Source organism: Balaenoptera musculus, chromosome 1, assembly GCF_009873245.2.
Source record: "Balaenoptera musculus isolate JJ_BM4_2016_0621 chromosome 1, mBalMus1.pri.v3, whole genome shotgun sequence".
In the NCBI taxonomy this organism is placed as follows: domain Eukaryota; kingdom Metazoa; phylum Chordata; class Mammalia; order Artiodactyla; family Balaenopteridae; genus Balaenoptera; species Balaenoptera musculus.
Window position 1 is genome coordinate 15,869,354 of NC_045785.1, and position 17,534 is coordinate 15,886,887.

The 17,534-nt window shown below is 39.0% G+C and overlaps 1 protein-coding gene across 8 annotated transcripts in view; it reads right to left on the reverse strand.

The window, feature by feature from the left end:
• Window positions 1-3,277: 3,277 nt before the first annotated feature.
• Window positions 3,278-17,534, reverse strand: part of HP1BP3 (heterochromatin protein 1 binding protein 3) — a 37,841-nt gene continuing 23,584 nt past the window's right edge. For 5 of the 8 annotated variants that reach the window (XM_036853652.1, XM_036853622.1, XM_036853671.1 and 2 more), the window contains 5 exons: window positions 16,149-16,239; window positions 11,017-11,176; window positions 9,208-9,319; window positions 7,845-7,958; window positions 6,093-7,370 (listed from right to left, as the gene is read on the reverse strand). In XM_036853652.1, the coding sequence (XP_036709547.1) occupies window positions 7,076-7,370; window positions 7,845-7,958; window positions 9,208-9,319; window positions 11,017-11,176; window positions 16,149-16,239 (772 nt within the window). In that variant the 3' untranslated portion in view covers window positions 6,093-7,075. The other 3 variants (XR_005020060.1, XM_036853630.1, XM_036853678.1) reach the window with 3 other exon arrangements.

A 17,534-nucleotide genomic window follows, 5' to 3' on the forward strand; every position in this document is an offset into this window, starting at 1 on the left:
AGGTTCTGTGGCTTGCCTGAAGTTGCAGTCTTAGTTCCAAAGGGGTACAGAATGCAGGCACCTCCACCCACCCTCTCAGTCACGGTTAGGGCAGTGCTTCCAGTGGTTTGGAGAAGAGGGAACGGGCACTCCCTGGGTATCACCTGGTAGAGCCTCAGTGCCGCCGCTGCTTTATTTCTAGGAAATCTTGTTTTATCTTAGTGACTATTGTGGACTTTGTACTTCCTTCTACTTCTTTTGATATTAACATAAAGCACTGCCCCCATACTTTGGAATAAAACGAGTGCCCCAGAAATAGGTATTTAATCTTGTTGCTACCTGTACCCCATTTGAGAAGCAGGGGAACAAGGAATAGTTCCTAGTACTTTTCCAACTGAAAAGTACAGGTTTAAAGAGGACCCCTCCCCAGATACACTCATTAGAGGCTTTGTTGTCAGACAGGAGTCTAGGGATGCACTTCAGAAAGTAAAGAAAGGCAGGTAATATCAAATACTATCCAAAATAACGTCTATGTTGAAAACATAAGCTGGTAATAATATTTAACGGAGATTTTAAAAAGATTGCACATCGAGTAGCTGCAGTTTCTCTGCAGCCCCGCTCTTCATCCACAGCCAGCTAAGGCCCCAGGTTTGGCCCAGGTGGCAGCCGATGGCTACCTAGGCCTCTGGTGACCCCAGCCTAGAAGGAACTCACTTCTCTCATCCACCTGGCTGCTCTTCTCTCCTGCTCCCTGGCATCTGTAACTCAAAGCTGTATATGTTTCTTTTTTCCTGCTCATCTTTTAACAAGTAAGCTCCTAGTGGTTTAAATATCCGCTAACTGGAAAAAAAAAATTCTGTTAACCACTGCCCATTCATCTATGGTCTGTCCCTCTTGTAACTTGTTGCCAGACATCTTCCTACCTGAGCTCTCAGTGTATAAACCCACTAAGGAAGGTGGAGCAGCAAGGTGATTGGTCGAGTCTGCCACGCCTTGGTTTACTTCTAACTCCACCACTTACTACATGTTTAATTGGGGGGAAATTAGCAAAATTTGCTTCTGAAAATTGGGGATAATTTCACATACTTTTTAAAAAATAAATTTATTTATCTATTTTTATTTTTGGCTGCATTGGGTCTTCGTGCAGGCTTTCTCTAGTTGTGGCAAGCTGGGGCTACTCTTCGTTGCGGTGAGCGGGCTTCTCATTGCGGTGGCTTCTCTTGTTGTGGAGCACGGGCTCTAGGCGCATGGGCTTCAGTAGTTGTGGCACGCGGGCTCAGGAGTTGTGGCACGCGGGCTCAGGAGTTGTGGCTCGCGGGCTCTAAAGCGCAGACTCAGTAGTTGTGGTGCATGGGCTTAGCTGCTCTGTGGCATGTGGGATCTTCCCGGACCAGGGCTCGAACCCCGTGTCCCCTGCATTGGCAGGCGGATTCTTAACCTCTGCACCACCAGGGAAGTCCAATATCACATACTTTTGAGAATATATTTGTGACGATTTGAGATAGTGTGATTAAAGTGCCTAACAACAGGAAACTACAATGAATGGTAGTTGAAACAACAAAACCGAATTCTTGTGAAATTGGATGTTCTGTCTCATTTAAAAGGTCTTTCCTAAAATTCTAAAATGCCTTAGTAACCTTAGTGAACATGGTTCAGTCTTTCTTTGATACTTGATCATCTCATATTGCCTTTGGATGGCTATTCTAAAAAAACCCCAAGAACTGTGGATTTGAACCCCTTTATTTTACAGATGAGGAAATCAAGGCACAGGGAGATTGTCTTAGCCAAGGTCACATAGCTGGTAAGTGATACAGCCCCCAAAGACCACTGTGCAAGACCACAGCTAAAGATGTTATTAGTATGCTGGGCTGAGTCATATACTCTAACCAGGGGTCAATCCCAATTTGGAATTAGTGAAAATGTCTTATTCTACATACCAGCGAATTTAAGTTACAACGTAAGGATTTAGGTTTGACATGAGAAGAATTTCATCAGAGTAAAAGTTCTTAAACAGTAAAATGGACGAGCAAGGATGTTGTGCAACTTTGGGTTTTAGGAAAAGGAATTATCTGTTGGAATTGGGCAAACAAAGCAGACAGAGATGGTAGGAGAGACCGGATGACTAAGGTTTCTTTCAGAATCAAGGGCAAGGATTTCTAATATTCCAGTTCATGATTACTAAGCCGGTATCATTACAAAAAATTCAGTTGTCAGACAATCCCCATTCTGGAATTTCTCTTGGTAGGCCTCATGGAATGCAAGTTTACAGTCTATAAAGGGTAAGAGCACTGCTCACTTAGCAACACAAAAGTTCTGATAGAAGCTGTGACCCCTGGAGGGAAAGTGCTCACAACTATCAGCATCCTGTGAACTCAAAGAATTTGCCTGGAGTAAGTAAATTGTGAGGAAACCAGAAAGTGTCCCATGGCTAGGATTTGAGAGTGATCAAGTGCCTGCATAGTGTCCTAAAAGAAAAACAAACAAAAGACTACCTTAGGGCAGCCTAGCTAACATTTTCCAGTAATCCAAGATCTAATTTTAATAGTTCTTACCAAACTTCTTAAGACAAAAGTCACACTGACTCCTAATTAGCAAATTTAATAATTTAATCTCATTTCCAAATCCTCTGCACTCTTAAATCCTTTCTTTTCCATGAATAGAACATAGCGTCATTGTGCTGTAAGATAAAGGGAGAATTCAGAAGCTTGAAAAATTGTCAAGGGGAGACAATGGAGCAGAGCAGCTAGAGATGGCTCTGCATTCAGAGTGCCTGGGTTTAATTCTGTCTTTGCCACCTACTGTGTCCTGAGGCAAGTTTCTCAGCCTCACTCTGTGCCTGAGTTTTCCCTTCTGTAAAATGGGAATAATAAACAATGACCATTTCATAGGGTTGCTAGGGTTAAACAAGGTTGATATATGTACAGAGCCTGTCACATAAAAAAAATTCATTTAGTGTTAGCTATTATTGTCACTATTATTATTTAAATAATAAGTCAAAATAATAACTACGCTTTGTCAAACATATTCAAGGCCCCCTAGAGAAAGAACTCTCCTCTAATAAACAAAGATTTAAAAGCAAATGGTGTAAATTCTACATATACATACAATATCAAGAGTTGCAGTGTGTGTGTGTGTGTGTGTGTGTCTGAGCTGAGGGCATGTGGGATCTTAGTTCCCAGACCAGGGATCGAACCTGCGCCCTTGTAGTGGAAACGCGGAGTCTTAACGACTGGACCGCCAGGGAAGTCCCACGAGTTGCAATTTTTTGAGGAAAACAGCTTGGGAAGGTACCTTTAGAAACCTCCTTTGACATACCTGTTGTTGACAAAACAAATTAGAAGCAGTTAAAACTAAGCTAATAGATTTAAATAAAGGTAGAAAATTACTCCAACAGAAAAAAAAGGCCTTCAAAGTTAAGAATCTTGTGGAAATGATAGAATACAGTAATAAAGATGGTAGAGATTAGTTTCTTAAAAAAGGAAAACTCAACGCAGCTGAGGGATGCCGTTTAGCATCTCTCCTGGCTTCCAAGCACGTGTTCATCAAGGAGTTCCTAAGCCAAGAGCTTCAACAGTTCTAGCTCTTCAGCTTCAGCTCTGCAGAACTGAGTGACCATCTGTTCTACCACAAAAATGCAAAAGCAACTCTACACGCTGGAAAGTAATGTCGTCAGAACCTCTGACTGACAGGGGGAAACAGTTTAATAATGGTCTTTATCCAATTAAGAATAGAATTTCTCTTCATGGATAAGATTAGAACTTTTGCTTAACCCAAAGAATTGTGATTTATCAGGTTCCAAAGATGAGAAACTTCAATTATAATCCTAAATTTTTGGATTAAGGTTTCTTTTAATTGGCTAAGTACAGCAGTTCACGTGTAAGGCCGGCTTAACCTCTTTCTCCTGACAGATGAGGATGGCAAGGGTATCTCGGCCTGAGCAAGAATAACTTCTTAGGTTCTTTAAAGTAGGTATAAGGGGACTTCCCTGGTGGCACAGTGGTTAAGAACCTGCCTGCCAATGCAGGGGACAAGGGTTCGATCCCTGGTCCGGGAAGATCCCACATGCTGCGTAGCAACTAAGCCCGTGCACCACAACTACTGAGCCTGTGCTCTAGAGCCCGTGAGCCACAACTACTGAGCCCACATGCCACAACTACTGAAGCCCGTGCACCTAGAGCCCGTGCTCCGCAACGAGAAGCCACTGCAGTGAGAAGCTCGCGCAACACAATGAAGAGTAGCCCCTGCTCACCACAACTAGAGAAAGCCCGTGCACAGCAACGAAGACCCAAAGCAGCCAAAAATAAATTAAAAAAAAAAAAATTAAAAAATAAATAAAGTAGGTGTAAGGATAGGTTAGCAAGCCTATCCTGGGGCTGACAAAATTTTATAAAAGAGCAACGATGGAAAAAACATCAAAGGTATTGGTATATTACCTAGCTCTTGTTTCCAAGTAATTTTCCTGTTATAAGCAATAGACATGACTGGACCAGGCCTCCTTTAGTTAAATCTGCGTGGGTGGTTAGGATAGATTTCTACCTGTGTTGAATGCTTTTGTCACATTACTAAGGAGACTCCACCCTTCCTGCAATGGTATATCATTTGAGCTTTAAGAAGCCAACAATCTCTCTCCCAGCACTTTGTGAGATTCATTTATCAAAGGCAGTTTGTAGGTGGTTTAAGGACATATGAAACACTGTAGCTGAGTTCACTAAAAGCCACTAACAGAGAGTACTGAAGCCACTGATCCACACGAAGAATTGCTGGGTTATCTCTTGGGTTTGCTGTTTTCCTTTATGTAACATGGAAGTAAAAACTGTGTTCTGCTCCTTGAGAATGGCTGGAAGGGAAAAAACCCAAACAACTTTTTGTCTCAACGTCAGGAAGGTGCATGTCTTTGACAGCTGGGGATTTTCCCTGGAAGAGTGCAATGGCCCTCTTGTCTTTTCCCATGCTGAAAGCAAGGACAGTTTTGTCCTTACCTGAATTCTGTGAATTTAACAGAGTGTCAGGGTAGGAAGGGACCTTAAATGATCTAAGTGTCTCACTCTATGGTAGCGTACCTGATATACAACATAGCCACCAGGTGACTGTTCAGGCCTTCTTTTTAAAATAAAACAGTATCATAAAACACAGAAACCAACCAAAATCCTGCCACTTTTGATTCCATAAGAGTATTCTTAGCACAGGTTCCTAACAACTGTACTATTAAGAATTATTACCTGCTAAATAGCATAACAGAAATTTAGAATTACTTTCTAGAATTAGGTCTCTAGGGTTTATCAATTCTTTTGCAGTGCTGTATTTTTCTAGTCCAAGGACATATGTAGACATTAAACATGAAAAACTGGAATTTATGATCTTGAAAACAAGGACCTTAATACAAAATGATTTTTAAAAATCTCTTATGCATTAAATAATCAGGTTCAATGTAGTTAGAAACATTTACCATCCACATAAAAATTCAAAAAGCAAATAAACTGGAGCTTGTATTTAAACAGAAAATGGATGGTGGCTAGTGCAAGGAGTGGAAAAGACTCAAAGTAAGTGTAACACTTATGGCTACTTCAGAGGATATACTGGAAACTTTTAAATGTAAGCTACAGTTCAGCAGCTTTTAAAATTTCATGTTTATTCATATTTTTCAAAATATATGTACATAAAAAAAGGAAGATTTACAACAGGAAAGATTGCCTTACATGCAACACAAATTCCAATAAACTCATGATGGGATCACACGTGATTATGGATCTAATTCAAGCCAATCTTCTCAAGTCCAATTCCCAGCCACACTTTAGGCTGCAGATGGGATCCCAGGAGACAATGCAAATGGAATGAATTAAACAAACATCTTTCGCCTCTGGCAGCACTCAAGGGGCCAGAAGATGTACACCAAAAAGTTTAAGACAATTAAAATGTCAAGTGCCACAGGGAAGATAAATGATAACCAGAAATCAATATTTCTTAGAAAGCTAGTGCTATTTAACACAACTTCACAATACTAAAACAAATACAAATAAGAAAGGGTTAGGTAGTCGGGCTTCATTTGTTTTTTCTTTTCTCTTTTTAAATAACTCAAAAAGGAAGCCACTTGCTTGTTATCAAAAGTGCTATGGAAAGAAAGAAGGGGAAAAAACCCACAGTTTATTTTAGCAAATTGTATGTTTTTCCACTTAACATTTCTACATTAGCAATGGTGTAACTCTCCAATAAAAAAGGCAAAGAGGAAGTGACAACTCATGCTCCAAATATTAAAAAATATATTTAAACATTTGATCAAGAAGATTTTATATGTTTTGATTTTTGGTAACACAGGTGACACCAGAAATCACAAATTCAGTTATGTTCCTGTATTTCCCCTTCAGTCAAAAACCAAGTGGTGGAGAGATCTTGTGCTTGCTATTGAGGGAATGCAATGCCCAGGGGCCAATGAAAAATACCTAGAAATTGATCAATGTGAAAAGTGGCCCAAAGGAGTCGTGCATCTTCAGAATTGAATGAAATCATAATGTTTTTGGCCTATTCCCAAAGCTAAGACATCTCTGTGTTTATAGTTGGAGAGAAAGGGCTAGTGGAGTGGTTTTATAAATAAGATTAGTTATTATAGCTATAACTGAAGTCTCCAGGCAGGAGGCTTCATGATTTAGCCAGTGCTATACTGCCTGCCTCCTTTTCACTTCCAGCACCTAGCATCCCATTCTTGATGCTTTCTAACAAATATAAAAATCTTCGCAACTGTTTAGATAAAACTGGAAGAAAAAAAAAAAAAAAAAAAGCCAAAGCTGACCATAAAAAAAGAAAGAGGATTGGGGTGGGGGGAGAAAAAAGGACAAGTATAGATTATACAGTTCAGGGAAGTCCAGAATTATCGCAGAAATTAAAATGACTGGGAGGGAGGGTGCGGGGGGAGGGGCAGGCACCAAGAAGAGCACCTAAAGCTAACAAATGGCTAAACTGGTTTATTTATATTCCCTCCCCATAACGTTCATAGGGGAGGAAAAAAATGTAATTTTAAAAGCATCAAACTAAAACAAATGCACACTGACCTTAGAAAATAAGATTTTGAGTTTCATCATGATACCCTTTCTTCGTATAAAATTTACTTTTTTGCTTTGAAAGATTTCTTCATGGTGGATTTGCCCTTGCCAGGCAATTTCACTTCCTTTCTCACACTGGCTGCAGGCTTCTTTGAAGAACTACCACTAGGTTTTTTGATGACTGGGGGTGAGGGTCTGGCTTTCTTGGCAGGAGTTTTGGCCTTAGGAGGGGCTTTCTTGGGCAGGGGCCTAGCTTTCCCTCGCTGGGCAGCTGGGACTTTAGGTGCAGGCTTGGACCCTCTCTGCTTCATGGATGCAGCCTTCCCTGGCGACTTGGCTGGGGTTTTCTTCTGCAACCTGTGAGAACCAAAGAGCAAAGGCAATTACTTAGTACTTGAGAGATTCACTTCACCAGGACGACCAGATACTTTGCCAAAAAAGAAACAGTACAGGTAGAAGTCACCTAGGCTAAGAAGAGGAATGTGGGTTGTTACTTTTTACTTAAAGGCTTTACTAAAATTGTATAAAAACTCAACCAATTCCTGAAGTCTACACATAATTCCATGTTTTTCCTAGAAAAATATGGAATACTTTTTCTTCAAATAACCAAACTATGGATATACATACACACACACACACAGGTTTGACCAAAGAGTAATTACATATTCACAGTGTTTCACAAGTTTAGAGCCTCTAAATGCTCAAGAACAAGACAAATTCAAATGATACACAAAGAATCTGAGAAGGATCCTGAACTGTTCAAACACTTTCCACAGCCCCTCCTAGTGCTGTCATTTTCGGCTCTGAGAAGCATTTTCCACACGTCCCCACCTTCTCTTAGGTGGTGGCTCTTCATCCTCAGAGTCCTCCTCTGATGACTCATCTTCATCTTCATCCTCATCTTTAGAATCATCTGGCTCTTTCTTTGGAAACAGAACTCCTGGGCTAGTAAGAAAAAAAAAAGGTAAAGAGAAGTCCCATCAGGACAAGGAAAAGAATGTGAACCTAGATATGCTCTTCCCTGGACATGACCCACTTCCTCCCACCCTCCCCAATTATGTCAAGTTAGGTTACAAATATCAGGTACAATTTAACCTATTTTGAACAAACATATGAAGTTATGACAAATCTATAAAAGTCCCAGACCATACCTCATTCCCTTCCTCTCTCCATTTAATAAAACTGATACTTCCATCATTTATTTAGTAAACAATTATTTAAGCGCCTGACATGTGTTTGGCACTGTTATCAGCCATTGAATATATAGCAGTGAATGGTCTATACAGCGGTGAACAGCCTACACAGCAGTATATATTTTTTGCCTTTATGATACTGGCAAAAGACCTCAAAAGTGTCATAAAGCCTGAATCTCTTCAAAGTTTTTGAGAAATTCAGCAAGGATATTCTAAATTTTCTTTGTCCTTAATGGTAGAAAACTTGATCCCACTGATTAATAAGTCCTTAAATAATAACACTGTACGTGTATGATTTTAAGAATATTTAAACATTTGAAAAACTCAAATAATATACATTCAATCAAGTAACACTTATGTTTATGCACAAAGAACCATATAAGAAAGCTACACTATACTGCTGAAATAGGTTTTAGTGGTACATGTCATGGCACTTTATTAGAAACGAAAGTGTAAGAAGGCGAAAGCACGGGTACACAGAAAAATGCTTGGTCCATAGGAGGTGCTCAATACATTTTTTTGGTTAAATGAATAAATAAGATATGTATAAGAGACAAGTTTTCAAATAAATAGCCTTGTCTCTATAGTATGAAGAGGCAGACTAGGATTCTTAGAAGTAGCCAATGCTCTCCCTACTTGGTGCTGGACCATTAAAACATATATAATCCTCTAATAATCTTCCTGTCATTACCATGTACTTTATTCTTTATTAGAAGGAATGAACATCTAAATGACTGGCCAAGGATCTCAAAGAATTCAACGCTTGATTTCAGGAACATGTGCCTAACAATAAGTTCCAGCAGGATAGCCCCAATCCCCCTGTTCTTATATGAAAACCTTCAGCTCTAAAACAATACCGCCTTAAGTAGTCTTTATTTTCAAGTATATTCAGTTCAGTATAACAATAATAAGGGCAAAATAAGTTAAGCCAAACCTTTAATCTGGAGTCAGATTTTAAATTTGCAATGACCACTACTTCACATTATGGGCTAGGTGCTTACCTGGGGTAATAGGGAAAACAGAGCTGGAAGGTGCCACTGAATCCTTTACCAGAGATCTGTTCCATCCACCCATTCTTTTCGCATCTCTGTAGGGTTTTCTTCAGCAAATGCACTGAACAATAAATTCAAAAATGAAGAAAGTACTTATTTATTCAGATTTGATAATTCCCTCAACCACAATCAGTTATACCTCAATTTATTGTCCTGACATGTGCTAAGTGAATCCCTTGTGGTCATAGGGATTTTTAACTAATTCACTAAATTATTATTAAGTGTCCATAAATTTGGAAAGAGTTAATTGTAACGGGAAGAGACTTTACAGACCACTGTGTCAAATTCCTCATTGCACAAAAGTGGAATAGTAGCCAAGGGTGGGTAATGACTTACCCTACAGTCGCACATAAATGGTTAATAGCCAACTTAAAACTCAATCTCTCATTTCTATTCATTCGAACATCTATTGAGTGCCTATAAGTACTGATAAGCATTTAGAAGGATATCTATAAAGAGAAAACCAATTTCTCAAGAATCAGCAAATAGTAAAAAAACAGTATCATGGCTCCTAAAGGCCTCACCAGTTCTCATCTTTCATATAAAAACACATAAAAATACATTTTATAGTGATTCAGTGTCCAAATAAATAGCTGCCACAGTTATTAGTGACACTGAAAAGGTTAATAACCAAATTCATCTTCTCTTATAACACGTGGTCAAAAGAGAAAACCACAGAATAATCTACAGGGTCAATATGCACAATTAAACACAGTACATACCTAAAGTAAGGAAAGAGAAAAAACAGCCATACAGGGGCTTCCCTGGTGCCACAGTGGTTAAGAATCCACCTGCCAATGCAGGGGACACAGGTTTGAGTCCTGGTCCGGGAAGATCCCACATGCTGTGGAGCAGCTAAGCCCGTGCACCACAACTACTGAGCCTGCGCTCTAGAGTCCGCGAGCCACAACTACTGAGCGTGCACGCCACAACTACTGAAGCCCGCGTGCTTAGAGCCCGTGCTCCGCAACGAGAGAAGCCACTGCAATGAGAAGCCCACGCACCGCAATCATGAGTAGCCACTGCTCGCTGCAACTAGAGAAAGCCTGCGTGCAGCAACGAAGACCCAATGCAGCCAAAAATAAATAAATAAATAAATAAATAAATTTATTAAAGAAAAAAAAGACTTCAAAATTAGCTTCTCATTTAAAACAATATATTCTAGTATGCATTTTCTGTTACTTAATTTTCATATTCCTCACCCTACACCATTGTGCCTACTCTCATAGTTCACTGAGAAAATATACACTCTCACTAATCTATATGTGATAATGCTGCTAAGGCAAGGTTTCTAATCTCAAATCACCACCTGAAAGGGTAAATATACTTTACTGAAAAAAAGTATTTTCTGTTTAAGGCTTAAGTCAATAAGAAATAACCTAAGTGGTAAGTATTTTAAAACAATGGCTTGGTTTCAGGGTGATATTAGATGTTCTGGTAAACATTCAGAAGTCGGTGAAAAGATACTATACTTGAGAGGTGTTTCGAACCTACAAATTTGTCTCTATTATAATAAAAATAAATATCAGAAAAATCTTTATAGCAAAGTAAAATCAAATTCTGATCCTCAGCAGACACTGTAAATCAAGGATAAGTCTTGATTATTTTTTTGTAAATAATAAATAAGTTTGTAAAGTTGTTCCCTCTTGGTTTTCAGTCAGTAGTTAGTGCTTTATCATTAACAGCATGATCTCTAGGGATCCTTTCACAAGACAATCCCCTGGATCCCCGTTAAATGTGCTCAACTCTGAGTCTTACTTTGATAGTTAGAATTGGTCCCTGGGTGGTTCTCCAGGACATACTTCTTCAGAGCAGTGGTGGAGCAGGTCTTCGGCTCATTCATGGCAGCAATCGCAGACAAGATTGCATATTCCATCAGGCTTCCACCAAGCAGGGGTTTCTCCCCTGATTTCTTCAGCTGTTTTCCAAGGAGGAAGAGAAAAGCATCAAGACAACACTCTCCCAAAGCAGGTCAAGACAAGACTCCTCTGCACCAGGTGGGTCGGAGTTCCTGCATTAGCACAGATATGTTTTACAATAAATTGTCAGGTTAGGGACTTTCTCTTCCCACTCTTCAGGTATTCAACCTAACTGAGGAGTCCCAACCCTCCTAGGGATATTTCCTCCTTCTATCCACCCCTCCATCCAACTGAAGATAGCAGAAGCCAACCTAACCCAAAGAGAGTGACAGCTCTACTCCAATAAGAAGGTTAACTTGTTATGACCACAATAAATTAACACTTTTGAGAATACTTCCTTTTTTCTGAATCTGAAAAATGGAGTATTTATAAAAATAATAAATAGCCTTTTTAATCCTGTAAGGAAAACAGCAAAGGAAAAGTTTGATAAATATTTAGGGTATCATACAAAAGAAAATTATATAGCATACTTCAAGGACAAAAGGCTGGGGAACAAAGGTTAGCACCAATAAGCCAAAAGGTTAAAGGACAAACTGAGGTATGGTCTACAATACTGACTCTCAAAAGAAAGGTCCACAAAACCCCTGGGGTTCCTGAGATCCCTTCAGAGGATCTGCAAGGTTAAAACTATTTTCATAATACTAAGATGTGATTTGCTTTTTTCACTGTGATGACATTTGCACTAATGGTGGAAAAACAATGATGGGTAAAACCGCTGCTACCTTACTACAAATCAAGGTGGAGGCACAGAAATGTACCAGTAGTTACTGCATTCTTTACTGCTATACGCTTATGGTTAAAAGAAAAAAAAACAAAAAAAACCCAGTTTCACTTAGGAATGTCCTTGATATAAAAATGATTTTATTAAATCTCAACTCCAATGCATGTCTTTTTGATACTTTGATGGGGCAAAGTGGGAAGAATTTATAAAGCATGTCAGCTGCATCTGGAGGGATGGTGGTAGTCTCAAGGAAAAGCACCTAGTGATTGAGTTGTGAGCTGAATTAGCTGCATTTTTCATGGAATATCCTTTTTATTTGAAGGAACAATTAACAGATAAACTATGCTTAATCAGACTTGGGTATCTGGTAGACATTTTCTTGAAAATGAATTAAGTGAGCCCGTCATATCAAGGAAAACAACTAAGAGTATTTGTTGCCAATGATAAGTTCAACTTTTCAAGAGAAAATTTAAATTGTGGAAAACTTGTATCTACCATCATGAGCACAATAATTTCCCAACACTTAAACTGCATAATTCAATGAACTACTCTTCTTCAAATGACCAAGTGATAAAATTATGGTTAAAAGATACACTCAAAGTTCAAGACAGAGCAAAGGATTTTAAGGTAAGAGTACAAGGAGTTCACTGATACGGTTTCAGGTTCCACATGGCACCTTTAACGTATTTTAATACCACAAAATCAATTAATGTAATATCATATTAACAGAATAAAGGACAAAAGCCATATGATCATCTCAAGAGTTTTAGAAAAAGCATTTGACAAATCCAACGGCCATTCGTAATAAACTTCCAACAAACTAGTAACAGAAGAGAACTTTCTCAATCTGATAATAGGCATCTATGAAAAACCCACAGCTTTAATGGTGAAAGAATGAATGTTTTCCCTTTAAGATGGGTAAAAAGACAAAGACATCTACTCCATCACTGTACTGGAGGTTCTATCCAGTGCAATCAGGCATGGAGGGAAAAAAAAAAAAAAGACATCCAGACTGGAAAGGAAGAAGTAAAATGGTCTATTTGCAGATGACATTATCCTGTATGTAGAAAATCCTAGGGAATCCACCCCAAAATCCCAAGGAACCCACAAAAAAACTCTAGAACTGGGCTTCCTTGGTGGCACAGTGGTTAAGAATCTGCCTGCTAACGCAGGGGACATGGGTTCGAGCCCTGGTCCAGGAGGATCCCACATGCCGCGAAGCAACTAAGCCCATGCACCACAACTACTGAAGCCCGTGTGCCTAGAGCCCGTGCTCCACAACAAGAGAAGCCACCCCAATGAGAAGCCCGTGCACCACAATGAGGAGTAGCCCCCGCTCACCATAACTAGAGAAAGCCCGCATGCAATGAAGACCCAAAGCAGTCAAAAATAAAATAAATGTTAAAAAAAAAATTTATAGAAAAAAACACTCTAGGGCTAGTAAATGAGTTCAGCAAGTCGCAGGATACAAGATCAAAAGACAAACCAACTGTATTTCTATAGGCTAGCAATGAGCAATCTGAAAATGAAAATAAGAAAATTCCATTCACAATAGCATGGAAAAAGAGTAAAATATTTAGGAATAAATTTAACAAAAGAAATATAAGACCTGTACACTGAAAACTACAAAACACTGCTGAGAGAAGTTAAAGATCTAAATAAATGAAGAGACAGTGAATGTCCATGGATTGGAAAACTCAACATTGTAAAGACAGTGATTCTTCCCAAATTGATCTATAGGTTCAATGCAATCTCTACCAAAATCCTAGCTGGATTTTTTGTGAAAATTGACAAGTGAATCCTAAAATTCATATGGAAATGCACAAGATCCAGAATAGTCAAAATAATTTTGAAAAAGAAAAAGTTGAGGACTTATATTTCCCAACTTCAAAACTTACTACAAAGCTACAGTCATCAAGACAGCATGATCGTGGCATGAGGATTCACATACAGATCAATGGAACAGAACTGAATCCAGAAATAAACCCTTACACTCATGGTCAATTAAGTTTTTTTTTTTTTTTTTAATTTTTTTTTATTTTTTTTTTTTTTGGCTGTGTTGGGTCTTTGTTGCTGTGCGCAGGCTTTTCTCTGGTTGCAGTGAGCGGGGGCTACTCTTCATTGCGGTACGCGGGCTTCTCATTGTGGTGGCTTCTCTTGTTGCGGAGCACGGGCTCTAGGCACGTGGGCTTCAGTAGTTGTGGCTCGCAGGCTCTAGAGCACAGGCTCAGCAGTTGTGGCGCACGGGCTTAGTTGCTCCACGGCATGTGGGATCTTCCCGGACCAGGGCTCGAACCCGTGTCCCCTGCATTGGCAGGCAGATTCTTAACCACTGTGCCACCAGGGAAGCCCGTCAATTAAGTTTTGATAAAGGTACCAAGGCAATTCAGTGAGGAAGGGACAGTCTTTTCAATAAATGGTTTTGGGACAATTGGATGTCCACCTGCAAAAACACGAATTTATAACCCCTACCTCACACCATAAACAAAACTTAACTCAAAATGGATCACAGACCTAAACGTAAGAGCTAAAGCCATAAAACTCTTAAAAGAAAAATAGGAGTAAATCTTCCTGATCTTAAGCTAGACAATAATTTATTAGATATGTCACCAATAATACAAACAATTAAAAAAAATGATAAACTGGACTTCATCAAAATTAAACACTTGTGCTTCAAAAGGCACCATTAAGAAAGTGAAAGCATGGGTTTAGGAGAAAATATTTGCAAATTGTGTATCTGATGAGGAACTTGTATCTAGTTATATAACTCATAACTCAATAATAAGACAAATAGCTCAATTTTAAAAATAGACCAAGGATTTGAATAGACATTTACCAAAGAAGATAAATAAATGTCCATTAAGCATATGAAAAAATGGTCAACATCAGTAGTCTTAGGGGAATGCCAACCAAAACCATGAGACACCACTTTGTATTCACTAGTATGGCTATAATTTAAAAAAGACAATACATGTGTTGGCAAAGATAAGGAGAAACTGGAACCCTTATACATACATTGCTGGTGGGAATGCAAAATGATGCAGCCACTTTGGCAGTTTCTTAAAACAAATTTACCATATAGTCCAGGCAGTCCACACTCCTACTTATATACCCGAGGGAAATAAAAATGTATATCCACACAAAGGTTTGGACATAAATGTTCATAGGCAACATTAACCATAATAGCTAAAAAGTGGAAATAACTCAACTTGTGAATGGATAAACAAAGTGTGTCAGATCCATACAGTGGAATACTATTTGGCAATAAAAGGAATGAAAGTACTGATTCATGCTGCAACATGGATAAACCTAAAAAAATATTATGCTAAGTGAAGGACGTCAGACACAAAAGACCACATAATGTATGATTTTTACCTACATGAAATATGTAAAAAGGCAAATCTATACAGAGAAAAAATAGATCAACAGGTTGGATGGGGATGGGAACAGGGAGTGATGCAAACAGGCCCAAGAGATCTTTTTTGGGTGATGGAAATGCTCTAAAATTGGACGGTGGTGATGGTTATATGACACTGTAAATTTACTAAAAATCACTGAATTATACATTGTAACATAAAATGATCGTATCTTATGGTGTATAAATCATACTTCAATAAAGCTATTACAAAAAACTATCATTTGTTGAGTTTTGGTATACTATCAAAAAACAGTATCAACCTCTATCCGAAAATTATCTTAAAATACTCCACATTTATCTAACTGTACTCCTGTGTGAGCTGGATTTTCTTCATAGATGTAACCCAAAATATATTAAAACAGATACCAGCTGTCTTCTATTAAGCTAGACAGTAAAGCTTTTGTAAAAATGTGATAGATAGTAATCCTCTTCTCATTAAAATTTTTTTTATTTTGGGAAATACAGGGTTTTTTTTGGTCGTGCCACGTGGCATATGCAGAATCTTAGTTCCCTGACCAGGGATCAAACCCGTATCCCCTGCATTGGGAGCAGAGAGCCTTAACCACTGGACCTCCAGGGAAGTCCTATGGGAAATATAATTTTCATAAAAAGTGTTATTTATGTTAAATGCAATGGGTTTATTATTTTTTAAATGAATTAATATTTAAAATTTTCCTCAGTTGTAATTTCAAATATGGTAAATATTGATATGCATAACCCACATAAACAAAAGCTCTTGGGGCCCTCAATACGTTTTTGGAGTATAAGGAGGTCCTGAAACCACAACTTTTGAGAACTACTTCTCTACAACCAAGCCTTTTTAGCCTCTAACCTGGAATGTCCCAGAAGCACCTTTGCCAGTTATTTGTTCTAACTGGCCTCTCTCTACTGCTCTCTGCAGAGCATTCTTCAACAGCTGAGGCCTGCAGAGAAAACATAAAATAACAATAAATATATTAATGAAGGTAAGATTTGAAAAAAACAGAACCAGGGTTATTCTAAAGAACTGAAGTTCTGATTCCTATTAGATGTGTAGTACTTTGTTAAAACAGTAAAGTAATAAATTGTTGGCACCCTTAATAAGTGGTATTTCTTTTTTCTTCAAGCAAAGAAGCTAAGTCATTACCTGTACATACAGAACCATGAACCATACAGAACCAATTTCCAACTTGCCAGGGCACTCCAAAAACCTCTTTTTTACCATCAGACTATAATAGCAACCAAACTTTGTAATCAAGCAAAGAATGGATATCTTTAAAGTCCCATCTAATTCTGATATTCTCTGCAGCAAAATTCCTGATTTTTAAAAAAAATTATTTATTTATTTTTGGCTGTGTTGGGTCTTTGTTTCTGTGCGAGGGCTTTCTCTAGTTGCGGTGAGCGGGGGCCACTCTTCATCGCGGCGCGCAGGCCTCTCACTATCGCGGCCTCTCTTGTTGCGGAGCACAGGCTCCAGACGCGCAGGCTCAGTAGTTGTGGCTCACGGGCCTAGATGCTCCGCGGCACGTGGGATCTTCCCAGACCAGGGCTTGAACCCGTGTCCCCTGCAGTAGCAGGCAGATTCTCAACCACTGTGCCACCAGGGAAGCCCCTGATTTTTTAAAAGTATATACACATTAACAAAAAATGGAGTTGTTTTTTACAAACCAGTATCTAAAGTCAGCCTAATAAAACACAATTCCCTGAGAAAGAAAATAGGTTGTTTTTAACATAGTATCTCTGCCTTAAGAGGGTTGTATTAAAAAAAGCAAAAACAAAAACAAAAAACTAGGTCATCAAAACCAAATGGCAGGCAAGAAGAAATTGAGTATCATTAAAAACATAAGAACAGGAATTCCCCGGTGGTCCAGTGGTAAAGAATTCGCCTTCCAATGCAGGGGATGCAGGTTTGATCCCTGGTCCAGGAACTAAGATCCCACATGCCACAACTAAGGCCAGGTGCCACAACTACTGAGCTCATGCGCCTCAATTAGACAGCCCGCGTGCCACAAACTACAGAGTCCACACGCTCTGGAGCCTGCGCGCCACGCTAGAGAGAGAAAACCTGCACATCACAACTAGAGAGAAGCCCGCGTGCCGCAACCAAGGCCTGACGCAGCCAAAAAAATAAAAGTAAGTAAAATAAAATATTAAAACAAAAACAAAATAGAAACACATAAGAACAAAGTGTTGACGCAAAAGCTGCTCTGTCAAGGAGCAATGGCCTGAATGGTGGGTG